This window comes from Pelobates fuscus, chromosome 4 (genome assembly GCF_036172605.1).
Source record: "Pelobates fuscus isolate aPelFus1 chromosome 4, aPelFus1.pri, whole genome shotgun sequence".
Lineage (NCBI taxonomy): Eukaryota > Metazoa > Chordata > Amphibia > Anura > Pelobatidae > Pelobates > Pelobates fuscus.
This window is the reverse complement of record NC_086320.1, coordinates 120,615,604-120,629,381: the sequence shown is the minus strand read 5'-3', so window position 1 is coordinate 120,629,381 and position 13,778 is coordinate 120,615,604. Positions and strand designations below refer to the sequence as shown.

The 13,778-nt window shown below is 43.5% G+C and overlaps 2 protein-coding genes across 2 annotated transcripts in view; one reads left to right on the top strand and one right to left on the bottom strand.

The window, feature by feature from the left end:
• Nucleotides 1-13,778, bottom strand: part of LRRC30 (leucine rich repeat containing 30) — a 50,091-nt gene that overhangs the window by 8,099 nt on the left and 28,214 nt on the right. The gene's annotated exons all lie outside the window — the stretch shown is intronic.
• On the top strand, nt 4,405-6,147 carry LOC134609371 (uncharacterized). Its single transcript, XM_063453047.1, has one exon. The coding sequence runs from the start codon at nt 4,405-4,407 to the stop codon at nt 6,145-6,147; it is 1,743 nt and encodes a 580-aa protein (XP_063309117.1).

Genomic DNA, 13,778 nt, shown 5'->3' with positions numbered 1-13,778 from the left:
CGGTTTGATTCCTTGGGCGGAGTTTGCACACAACAATCTCGTCTGCGATTCTACTCATTCAAGCCCCTTCTTCATGAATTATGGCTTTCATCCGTCTATTCTTCCTTCGGCTTCTCCTTCCCAGGGGGTGCCGTCGGTTGATGTTCATGTGGCCAATTTGAGGAAGTTGTGGGACCAAACTCGACAAATCCTTATGCACAACTCTATGCTGGTTAAGAAACACGCTGATAAACGTAGAAGGGCGGCTCCGGTCTTTGTTCCAGGTGATAGGGTATGGCTGAGCACAAGGAACATCCGTTTAAAAGTGCCCTCCATGAAGTTCGCTCCCCGTTATATTGGTCCTTACAGGGTACTGACTCGAATCAATCCAGTTGGGTACCGTCTAGCTCTTCCTGCTACCTTACGCATCCCTAACGCGTTTCATGTTTCATTGCTGAAACCACTTATATGCAACAGATTTTCCTCCACAACAGCCCCTCCTCGCTCTGTTCAGGTGGAGGGTCAGGAGGAGTATGAGGTTAACTCTATTATTGATTCTCGAATCTCACGGGGGAAGGTTCAATATCTGGTCGATTGGAAGGGTTATGGTCCTGAAGAGAGGAGTTGGGTACCTCAAGAGGATGTTCATGCTCCTCGTCTCCGCAGGGCGTATCACTCCCGCTTCCCATCTCGTCCCGGTTCCTTCCGCCAGGTGGGTGTATCTGAGAGGGGGGGTACTGTCAGGGTACCTGAGGTCTCTACCTCCGAGAGAGGTAGAGACTTAGACGTTTATCCGTCCGGACGCCATGTTTCTCCTGTTCCTCGCGGTCGACCCGTTCACATAGACGCCGGCCGCGAGGGAGTTACTTCCTTATGTAGCATGGTGCCCGGAGACCGACGTCATGACGCCAATCCGGAACGACCTGTCACTCAATCCGTTGGAGACCAATCAGGACTCGTCGGAGGCGTGTCTATCCTCTCTAGCCAGGGTATTTAAACATACTTCGCCCTGTTGCTCATTGCCCTGTCGTGGTTCTAGCCTGTCTAGTCACACAGTGCTCTGGTGTTTTCAGTTATCCTTTTGGTTACGACCCGGCTTGTTTGACTTACTCTGTTTACCTCTGTTATCCTTGACCCGGCTTGTTACTCGCTTACCTGTCCTCTCGTTCCCTCGACCTCGGCTTGTCTCTGACCATTCTCTTTACTCTCTGTACGTTAGTCCGGCCATTCTAAGGTCCGGTATACGTACCCTGTACCTGTTTGTACTTTGCGTGTTGGATCCCTGACCCGATCCTGACACTCCTTCGATCCACTAATGGTGCCATATAGAAAGTAGACTCGTATAGTACAAATATTTTTCATCTTTCTCACATATGCATCGAATCTTTCGTCATATTCTCTTGGTTTAAATATTTTTTTGTTGAAAAGTGTTTAGCAGAATTCCGTATGTATCACTAAACACAGTAAAAACTGTAATTTTCAATGTAATTACTAGCTTCAATAATGTAAATAGGAGATTTTAAAGGGTAAACTCCATTCTCTACTTATTGAATGTCCCTATTTTGTGCCATAAAGTTATGTTTTTAAATTAGTTAAGGAGCAGAACCAGTAGAGGTTACATTTAATTTGATATGCGAAGAACTAGAATTATTCCTAGATTTTCCATATACACTTTTCGATTCAGGTTGAAGGGTTTAAAAATGTGGCATTTTATAATTTGGAAGCAGACTCATTTCTAATATCAGTGTTATAGTGATAAAATAAAATAATGTTAAAGAAATGTGATGGTGCCATCTTCTGTTCAATTCTTAGTATTACAATAATTCCACAGTGTAATTTGAATATGTTACATTTCAACAGTAGTATTACTTAAAAACAAACTCCAAGAGATCAGGAGAATACGATGCAATTATCCGATTGTTTTATTAATCTATAAATGTCTGATTCAACTTAACTATACATGGAATAATTGCACTTTTTTATTATTTAACATTAAATTATTATTACACTATAATAAGCTTGGTCAATTGTGCATTATGTTCTACCAAAAAGTTCTTAAATCAAATTAAATCACAAAATATAAGGTTGTTATAGGTTGCCTAAGTTCCATCATAATACAGATAGCTATATGTACTTGATACAGATTACGGAACAGGGTACACACAATTTTTTTTTACATTTTACGAGGCTACTTGAAATCACATATTTTAGCAAACAAATGTGGAGATTCAGCTACACCTTGTAGCCATATTGTATGAAACCCACCACTATGTTACAGTACCCCGGCAGCGCTGGGTCCTACATTAATTTTAATATGTTAAACTCCAGTACTTACTGTATGCTTTCCTGTGGTCACCTTCAAAGGTGCATCGAGAGGTGGGGTGCTCAACCCAAAAGGAAACTGTCTAGATTCCAAATATAGACAGAAAAAAGGGAATTGGGGAGCACACCCACAGAAAAGCATACACGTGAGAAGGGACATTAAGTAAGTAAGTAAGTATTGCAGTTAGCATGCTAATCTCCTATGTTAAAATGAGTGTAACCAATATTGGGGTACTGTGACGTAATGGTAGGCTTATCATAATATGGCCATATGGAGGAACTGAATTCCCATATTTGTTTGCTAAAATAGGTGATTTTAAGCAGCCTTGTAAATTTTAAAACTGTGTTTTTTGTGTGTGCTGTTCCTTAAACTGTATTTTGTAATTTTGTATATATTTTGGTATTTACAGCGGCACCACTTCTGAGAAATGTGTGTTCCAGGTGTGCCTCCCCCCCTCCCCCCATACCCCTCCCCCCCCCCATTCCACTTTTACATATATGTACTTGGTCTTAGTGTTTCTTGATGTGGAACACATGGCAACAAAACCGCGATGGCAGACCCGGAGCCCAAATTCTGCAGTATCCTACAGAACCCAGGGACATTGGCAGGGGCGGGCTGGGCCGGGAGGCAGGGAGGCAATTGCCCCCCAGGCCGCCCTAAATCCCATTAAGACCGGCCGCGGCGGGCCGGCCCTTTAAATGCTGCAGCCGCCTGAGCGCTCTGTAAAGAGCCTCAGACGGCTGCAGTGCTGCTTCTCCCCTCCCCTGTAGCGTGGCCGAGCTGCTTTCCGGGTCTGCGGTGCCCGGCCGGAGTGATGGGAAGGTGCACGCTCAGTGTGCACTTCCTTTCAGTCCGGCCGGTTACAGGAAACAGAAACTCCAGTTCCGCGCGGAGTTTCTGTTACCTGTAACCGGCCGGACTGACAGGAAGTGCACACTGAGCGTGCACCTTCCCATCACTCCGGCCGGGCACCGCGGACCGGAGAGCAGCTCGGCCACGCTACAGGGGAGGGGGTAAGAAGAAGGGGGGGAGTGAGAAGAGGGGAGGGGGGGAGTGAGAAGAGGGGAGGGGGGAGAGTAAGAAGAGGGGAGGGGGGAGAGTAAGAAGAGGGGAGGAGGGTGTTGGGGAAAATATTATATATATATCTGTTTAATATGTGCTTGATTAAGTCTGTGTGTATGGGAGGTCAGGAATTATCTTCAAAGGGAGTTTCTGTTTAGATAGTTGGAAAGATACAGCACCTGAAAGGCACCGATCACATTTACATATCAACTAGTCTTCAAAGGAGTCTCTATCTAGGAAAACACACCTTAGGTTAGAGACAAAGGGATGGCTGGGAGAGTTAACACAATAAAATAACAGGATAGACAACACTGGGCCTTGGGAAAGTAAATCACATTTACATATCAATTGAGCTGAGGAGTTTACTATTTACAACATGGGAACCAATTCCTTTAAAAATAGAAGATACTGACATCACATTAGATTAGGTTTGGTAAGACACACACGCTGCACACAACATCTCACAGCACATACACAATGTAGCCGATATTATTAGATAGATGGAATGTATGAGTGTTATGAATGTATTGTAACTCTGTAATACTATAACTCTGTAACATTCTTCTTCTGTAATATTTAACTGGGCAGATTCTAAGTAAAGATTTCTCTCTGGTAAGAACTATGGTTTTGGCTGTTTATTTGTAATATCGGGTAGAATACCTTAGTAGTACTAGTCATATATTTATCTGGACAAGGGGATAAAGTTATATGTTAGTTCTTGGAAGAGGTGACACAGGGGATATTACATTCACTATTAAAACACAACGCAGAGTGGATTTCTCTCAAAAGGATACCAATTGGAAGTATTGGTGGTGAGAGAAGGATTATACAACATAATTGGTGCCGTGACCGTGGCCGGAAGATTTCTTTCTTCAGAATCTGCCTAGGATCCAAGTTTTAACATCAACGTATTTGGTTCTGTGACTGTCAGCCAGAAGAGCTTTCCAGTGTCTGCATAAAGTTTGGTGAGTATATTTGCTATTTATTATATTGTTGCTGTGTATATTTTGAATATGGCATGTAAAAAGGTAGATGCAAAAATGACTTGTTCAGAAAATGTTAAACAATGGCTTATGAATTATATTAAGAGACATGGTGGTCCTTATGAAATCTCTCAGGACTGTAAACAGTCATGGGAAAAGATGCAGGAGTTTTTAGGAGAAGTGTTATTTGAGAAAAATGTTTCTGATAAAAAAAGAAAAGGGTGTATTATGCAAGCATTACTATCATGTTGTTTAAAATTAGAGGGAATTGTAAAAATGAAGGAGGATGAAATGGCAGAGCTTAACTCAGTAATTAACATGAAATCTGAGAAATTGAATAATAAGATTGTAGATCTAAGAGTGCATGCAGTTACAACTGGTGAAGCTTTGATTGAAAAGGCCAAAATGTGTGAGGAGCTTACAGTGGAGAATGAGAGGCTAAATGAGAAAATTTTGGAGATGCAAAATGAATTGGATGAATGCAGACATGCTACTAATATGGCTTTTAATAAAATGGCAAAAAGCATGGCACCTTTGAGTAGGTCTCCTGTATCTGAAATTCCAGGGTCTATTGCTAACCCAGGGATTGGAGATACAGGATACAAACCTATTTATCCATGGGAGTATTTGAAAGAAAAGTCAGTGACAAATCTCCCTGCGGCTCCAACTACAACAACCACAGTGTTGAATCCTGATAATTCTGGAGAGATTCAGCTGGTTACTAAGCAGTTAAAGCCACAAGAAATGGATGCCATAGTTAGAGAAATAGGGCAGGTCCCTCAGCAGGATATCAATCGCTTTTTGCAATGGTTTTGTGGAATTCAAAGAGTGAAAGAGATGTATAGTTTGACAACTAGTGATATGGAGAGAGTGCTGCAGAGAGTTGTTGGAAATGGATTGTGGGTCAGGATTGTACAGACATGTGGTCAGCAGCGTAGAACTAGGGATATGTTGAAAGAGATCTTGAGAGCACTTTATGGAATTACATCAAATGTGTCATTGTCTGGAAAAATTAAACAGCTGAAACAAGAGTCTCCGTATGAATTGTCAGCTAGAATCTCCACAGTGATGGAACAGTTTGGTGTCAGTAATCCTGGTTTTGAACAGGGAGGGATGGTGCATAGATCAATGTTTTTGGATGCATTAGAGGAAGATATTAAGGATGAGATATTATCTGTAACCCCAAACCCATCAGAAATGTGTGATTTACTGTTAAGAGCTGATAATTTGTGGCGAAGAAAGGTTAAAAATGAGAGTTTTGCTGTAGATGCTGCCAGGATTTTCAGAGTAGAGAGGAGAGACAGGTCTACCATGTATCCTCAGAAACCAATCAGGGGAAATAGATTTCAGCATATGGGAAATTTTAGAGGTGAGAATGAATCTGGTAGTGACAAAAGACGGAGAGATCCACAGAGGGACCATAGGAATAGGGATAGTGCTAAAGGGAGCAATGTAATGGGAGACAATTGGAGAAATAGATGGGAGGAGCCTCAGGTAATCAACAATAATTGGAATAATAATAATAACTGGGAGAGGCTAAAATGGAGAGATAATAACTGGGAAAATCCCAGTTGGAGAGAAAAACGAAGAAACAACAGAGAGAATACTTGGAGAAGGAACCATAGATGGGATGAGCAGCCCATTAGACGAAATTGGGATAATTGGAGGAATAAAGAAGGGAATAGCGAATACTGGGACCTGAAGAGACAGACTGAGAGATTGGAGGCAGAAGTAAAAGCACTTAGGGAACAGATCAGAGAGGAGGGAAAGACTGATCAATTGAGGGTCCCCAGCAATTAATAACTCCCATAATTTTTGGGTTTTTCTCTACATCTGTATGTATTTTTGTTTTTCTAATAGCCTTTAATAGCCTTAAGCTGATTTTTTATTTTTATCTTCGTATGGCAACAGATCGTTGTCAGTTTTCTTGCATGCTGACAAACATCTTTGATGGTTTGTCGTTGTTTTTTTTTTAAAAGGGGATATAACCGAGCTTCAGATTGGAAACAGAGTAATGTTGCAAATTTTTTCCCCCTACCATCCATTTCCAAAACCAAAATGGAAAGGTCCATATATTGTGCTTGACAAAATTGGCCCTTATGTGTATTTGTTAGTTGTGGGAGATGAGAACTTTATGCCAAGTTAATGTAAATGTTAACATAGTCTCTTAGTTCTCTTTTCCAGATAATAGGAGATGGAGTGGATCCCTGGAAGAGCAGCCCACATAAGGAATATGAAGTGCAAGAAAACAGCAGTCGTGATGTGGTGGTTATGTGTATCGTTTTTTATGTATATACTGTATAGCTTAGGAAAAGGGAATGTCATGATGAAGAATAATAATAAAATGGTACATCCGAGTACTCCAGTAGAGGGTTATCATAGGGAGAAAAGGAGTTCAGAAGATTCAGAGAATATCAAAGTAACATTAAAAGTAAAGGAACAATCACCTGATGTTACATGTAAAGATAATCTTACAGTGGTTGGGCCTATAGGGGGGTGGATATTGGTACAATGTAATATTTCAATGCCTAAAACTAACCTTCCCTCTGAATTTGCAGTTTGGAAATATCCTGGAGGAAGTGATTTACATAAGAGTACCAGTATATTTTGGGTCAATGCCACAAAGGATGTGAGGATAAAGATGCTGCTGGAGAGAAATTTTACATTTTCCCAGGATGGTGTTGTAACATGCAGCCCCCATCAGACTGGATTACGTAATACAGTTGACCCAGCAATTAACATAAGAATTATAAATTCTCAGGACTGTCCAACTACCACCCTGTGGCCAGAGCATGGCCTTTTCTTACAACCAACACAAACTGTTGTGTCATTATTTAATATACCAGAGAGTTGCCCAGAGATGATGAAAGAATGGTTTAAAAATGTATTTCAAGCACATATTAATCTATTCTGGGATGCAACACAAGGGCTCCAGTTTAGAGAGAGATAAAAAAAGGGATCTGGGTACTGATATAATCTCAGGACTCAGTTTGGGAACATCAATTTGGAATAGGGCAGACATAGAGGGTCTTAACTCATGAGAACAAAATTATGTTAATGGGTTGCAGCAAATTATGCTTAAAGAGGGACTAGTGGATTTTAACACTCTACTGAAACTGATGTCACGATACAGAACATTCACACAGTTGCTGCAGATTTGCAGTGGATTAATATATCGGTGAATGCTCTCAGAGAATCAGTTAATAACAATAATGTATCTAAAGCTATGGTATGTGGTATAGTTGGAAATTTACTAGACGATCATCTAAATTTAGGCCTCCAAGAAATAAAACAAGGGGAATGGCCCAGATTAATCAATTCTACCCTAGTCTTTGATCTGGTTAGGGAATATGGCATAGATTGTCAGAATGTAGTCCTTTCCCAAATTAAAGGTCTGCAGAGTTGGTGCAATAAGTGAAAATTAGGAAAAAGGGTAATTCCATTAATTCCAGTTTGGACAGAACAGCCTGTACCTGTTTATAAGATGACTATGTTTGGTGAGTTGGAAGTGGCTAATCACACTAATGTTTTAAAACAATTCCTTCCACAAACTCGCTTAGTAATAAAAGAAGACCAGTTCTGGAAAGTTATCAACCCCAGTTGCTGTGACAGACGTGGTAATGCTTGGCTTTGTTCCTGTGTACTTGAACCACTAGTCCAGGCAGATGGGTGCATGGTGGAAAACTCAGGAAGCTGCCCTGTTCACCTTCACAAACCCATAAATGGTTGGAAAAGAGTGGTGCACGGACAGGGTCCCACGATCTGCGCACTGGGAGTATCTTCAGTTCTGTGGCAGCAAACTATACAATGTAGGGTACCCCAACCAGGATGGTGTGTTAATCTTACCTATGTCTCCATTAAAGTGGGCAAGGAGGTCATAAGAGCCAATATCCAACTCACACAAAGATCTATGGACGTGGTACAGGAAGATCTAGGAAATTGGAATAAAATGGCTCCCTCACTTTTTAAGAAAATCCCACCACTTAATGTAGATTTGGATACATTATTTAAAAGAAATAATCAAATGGTCGTGCAATTGCAAGAGCTGGTGAAGGAAAATGTAGCTAGCCTTAATGATTTAACAAATAGTTTTCAAGAGCCCTGGTGGAGCATACCCTATAATACTTACACACACACCCAGGATTAAGAACTGCTTCTGTAGTATTTGTTTGTCTACAATTTGTTTTAATCTGCTCTTTATTCATTTTATATTGCTGTTGGAGGAAAGAACTAAAAAAAAAAAAAAAATCCATACAAAGCAGGAAAAATTAGAGCTCACATCCATTTTAGGGGTATAAAATATATGTGTGGGTTCATGTCTTGCCTTGATTTTTTTTTTTGAATCTGCAGAAATCAGAGTGGGTGGTGGGGTTGTATGTGAATAATCTCCTTATTAGATCTTATTCAAGTGGGGGAGTGTTGGGGAAAATATTATATATATATCTGTTTAATATGTGCTTGATTAAGTCTGTGTGTATGGGAGGTCAGGAATTATCTTCAAAGGGAGTTTCTGTTTAGATAGTTGGAAAGATACAGCACCTGAAAGGCACCGATCACATTTACATATCAACTAGTCTTCAAAGGAGTCTCTATCTAGGAAAACACACCTTAGGTTAGAGACAAAGGGATGGCTGGGAGAGTTAACACAATAAAATAACAGGATAGACAACACTGGGCCTTGGGAAAGTAAATCACATTTACATATCAATTGAGCTGAGGAGTTTACTATTTACAACATGGGAACCAATTCCTTTAAAAATAGAAGATACTGACATCACATTAGATTAGGTTTGGTAAGACACACACGCTGCACACAACATCTCACAGCACATACACAATGTAGCCGATATTATTAGATAGATGGAATGTATGAGTGTTATGAATGTATTGTAACTCTGTAATACTATAACTCTGTAACATTCTTCTTCTGTAATATTTAACTGGGCAGATTCTAAGTAAAGATTTCTCTCTGGTAAGAACTATGGTTTTGGCTGTTTATTTGTAATATCGGGTAGAATACCTTAGTAGTACTAGTCATATATTTATCTGGACAAGGGGATAAAGTTATATGTTAGTTCTTGGAAGAGGTGACACAGGGGATATTACATTCACTATTAAAACACAACGCAGAGTGGATTTCTCTCAAAAGGATACCAATTGGAAGTATTGGTGGTGAGAGAAGGATTATACAACAGAGGGGAGAGTAAGAAGAGGGGAGGGGGAGAGTAAGAAGAGGGGAGGGGGAGAGTAAGAAGAGGGGAGGGGGGAGTAAGAAGAGGGGAGGGGGGAGTAAGAAGAGGAGGGGAGAGTAAGAAGAGGGGGGAGAGTAAGAAGAGCGGAGGGGGGGAGTAAGACGAGGGGATGGGGGTAAGAAGAGGGGGGTGGAGTAAGAAGAGGGGAGGGTGGAGTAAGAAGAGGGGAGGGGGGAGTAAGAAGAGGGGGGGAGTAAGAGGAGGGGGAGTAAGAAGAGGGGAGGGGGGTAAGAAGAGGGGAGGGGGGTAAGAAGAGGGGAGGGGAGTAAGAAGAGGGGAGGGGGAGGGAGAGGGGAGAGTAAGAGGGGAGGGGGGAGTAAGAGGAGGGGGGAGTAAGAAGAGGGGAGGGAGGGAGTAAGAAGAGGGGAGAAAAGAAAAAGAGGGGGAAGAAGAGGAGGAGGGGGGAGTAAGAAGGAGGGGAGATAAGAAAAAGAGGGGGGTAAGAAGAAGAAGGGGGAGTAATAAAAAGTGGGGGGAGTAAGAAGAAGAAGAGTGGAAAGAGTGGAGAGTAAGACGAAGAAGGGGTAAGAAGAAGAAGGGTGGAGTAAGAAGAGGGGGGAGTAAGAAGAGGGGGGGAGTAAGAAGAAGGGGGAAGTAAGAAGGAGGGGAGATAAGAAAAAGAGGGGGGTAAGAAGAAAGGGGGAGTAAGAAAAAGAGTGGGGAGTAAGAAGAACAAGAGTGGGGAGTAATTAGAAGAAGGGGGTAAGAAGAAGAGGGGGTAAGAAGAAGAAGGGGGAGTAAGAATAAGAGGGAGGAGTAAGAAGAAGAAGGGGGATAAGAAGAAGAAGGGGTTAAGAAGAAGAAGGGGGAGTAAGAAGAAGAATGGGGTAAGAAGAAGAAGGGGTTAAGAAGAAGAAGAGGGGGTAAGAAGAAGGGGAGTAAGAAGAAGGGGGGAGTAATAAGAAGAAGGGGGTAAGAAGAACAAGGGGGGAGTAAGAAGAACACAGGGAGGAGGGGGGTAAGAAGAACACAGGGGGGTGAGGAGAACACACAGAGGGAGGAGTGAGAAGAACACAGGGAGGGTGTTTTTCTTACATACACACAGAAACACTGTGCATCTCTTACACTCAATGCACACACATACAGACACACACCTTGCATCCCTTATGCATACAAACACAGATTCACACAATGCATCCCTTACACACAAGCAGAAACACATAATACATCCCTTATACACAAATACAGACTGCTTCCACTACACACAAACACACTGCATCACCTGCACAAACTGGTATCCCTATACACTACATACCATAAGCACACATATTAGATCCTCTACAATAACACATAACACATCCCCTACACACTCCACTACCTGTGAGCGAACTCATGGGTGGGTTGAACATATAAGTGGACTTATGAGTGGGCCTTATGGGCATACTCACCGTCAGGCACTGGGGCCCAGACCTTGAGCTGTGTAAGAGGCCCCCAAAAAAATGGAGCTGCTTCCAATTCTCCCAGAACATTGAATTTTGTGACCACAGTGGCAAACAGCCTCCAGAGATCCTGTTCTACACAAGGCCAGTGGAGCCAAATTGCAGCCCATCATCATCCTCATCTGGTTGTAAGTAGGCAATCTAGTATATTAATAGTGACACTAATCTATAATTTACCTCACATTAAAGGGACACTATAGCTTAATGAAGTGGTTTTGGTGTCTATAGCTGGTCCCTGCAGGCTTTTTAATGTAAACATACACTGTGTGCAGCACTGGCGTTAGTTCATATGGCAGATCATATGGGTGGGGCATTGTGATGTCACATGGGGGGGCGGCAAATTTATATTTTGTCTAGGGCGGCAAAAATCCTTGCACCGGCTCTGATCCTGGGCAGGTGCACCAGTCTACTGGTGACCCACAGGAGGGGAGTGCACTGATTGCACTGCACTCTCCTCCTGCCCAGACCCGTCTTGACCGCAGTGCAAGTGCCCTCTGCCCCTAATTTACAGTGGCTCACACTCACAACAAGCAGTGCCTGGAGCCCTTTGCAGAGACGGAAACAAAGAGGTTCTGCGGCAGCTGGCCGTCCTGCAAGCATTACATTAAACAGCAGCAGCCACAGGTGGCGCTGTGCTGGGAGACTGATTACTCTTCACTTCCTCCCAGCCTACAGAGCAGCACATGGGGGAGAGAGAGGAGGAGGCATGATTTAATCTTGAATAAATCCTCTAAGCAAACCTTTATAAATTTGGGGGGATCAGCTCTGTTTCCACAGTTTATTGGTGTTTACTCTGATGTCTGTATTAATAATGAGGGATGTCTAAGTAGTAACGTCAGTGTGTGTCAGCAGGGCCAGCCGTTGAGGTGGGCAAGCTGTGCGGTCACGCAGGGTGCCATGACAACAGAGGCACCCGGCGGCCAACACAGCTCACAAGTTGGGTACACCAGCATATTTTTTTTTTTTTTTTGTAAATATAATTTTTATTTCCTGGATATTGGAGGTAAACAGGGTTATTTCTGCGTAGACTCGCAGGTCTGTGCAACTTTCAACAAGATGTTAGAGTCAAACATAAAACGGGCACGCAGGCCCAACAAGGCTGCCGGACACGCAGGTCCCAGATAACAACAACAATAAGAGCACAAGAAGGTGAGTCCCCCCCTCCCTCCCCCAGACTCTTCCCATTCGTCTCATGCGTCATCGCCATCAAAAGAAGGGTAATCGCCCATGGCTAAGCTGTTGTCCCTTCAGGTTAAGACTAGCTCCCTCTAGGTGGCTACCTCTAGGGTGTCTAATGCAGAGTTCTCTATTACCTCCCTTGTGCCCCCTGCGGGAGCTTTTGTGATCTGCCTGTGCGAGAAGGATGAGTACTTAATCTGATGATTTGCTACTGTGGGGGTTCGCGTCTGTATGGGTTCCCTATTGACAGCTTACTATAACAGCGGAATGCCATTCTGTAGGGAGGTGAACATGCATGGGCTCATTTCCAATGCCCCTATGTCATCATGGCCTTTGAGTAGCGTTTCTTGTTTGTGACTCTTGGGTAGTGGGGAAGGGAGAGGGTTAGGAAAGTGAAGGGGAGGAGGAGAAGGGTCTGTCCGTTGTCCCCTAGATCATGTAGGCAGAGTATAGCCCTATATTTAGTTTTGTAGCATCGTCAGGAAGTCTTGTTTCGTCGTAGTCAGTATCCAGTGAGTCCAGATGTCCAAGTATGTCTGATGCTGTTTTTCGGTAGCCAACATGGAGAGCTCCTCCACCGCTCTCAGCTCCTCCATGTGGGTGAACCATTTGAGGAGGGAAGGAGTCTCACTCTTTTTCCAGTATTGTGGAATAGTTTGCTTGGCCATGTTTAGGATGCGGATTGTGAGCGATTTTTTGTACCTAGAAATCGGTACAGTCGTGTGGTGGAGCAGCATTGCTGCAGGTTTTAATGGTGGTGGGTTGTCAGAGAAGCGTGAAGTGATTGTGTGTATCTTCCTCCAGAATGGTTGGATGAGTTCGCAAGCCCACCAAATATGTAGAGGTGTACCCGGTGCATTTGTGCATCTCCAGCATATGTTGGTCCCATGGGCATGTATGTATTGAGGTGTTTCTGGGGTGCAGTACCATTGCGTAAGTATCTTATAAGCTATCTCCTGGCTCTTGCTAAATATGGAGCAGTGGTGTGTGATCTCACATATCTTTTCCCACTCCCTTGCGCTGAATGTGTGGTCGAGAGCCTCCTCCCATTTACCCATAAAGCGTGGTGTGGCCGTGGGTGTGTGTGTTTGTAGGAGGGTGTAGAGCTGAGAGATACCGTGTGATAGCGGGTCAGGGTCTACACAGAGTTGTTCAAAGGTAGTGAGTCCCCTTGTAAGAGCTCCTGCCCGTGGTAGGGTTTTGGTGTAGCTAACTAGTTGTGCGTATCGGAAGTGGGTCGTGAACGGCTGGTTAGGGTCACCACACAAGTCAGTTAAGGACCTCAGCCCCTGACCAGAGCATACATGTCTCAGTCTCGGCAGTGGGCATTGCACCAGGGCCCTCAGTGCCCTAGGGTCCTTACCTGGTGGGAAGCCTGGGTTATGTGTGAGGGGAAGCAGTGGGGACGGGAATGTGGAGAGTGTGTGTCTCCGACACTCCCTCTCCATACCTTCAGCGTCGCTTTCGTGTATGTGGAGTAGTGTGTTTCCTTTCCGTCAGTCCCCCCGGGGAGCCACGGGATGAGGGCGGCTGGGATCCCAGCCAACCCCTCCTCCGCCTG

What these genes read in the sequence shown, in the direction of transcription:
- LOC134609371 (XM_063453047.1), top strand. Translation starts at nt 4,405, where the DNA reads ATGACTTGTTCAGAAAATGTTAAACAATGGCTTATGAATTATATTAAG.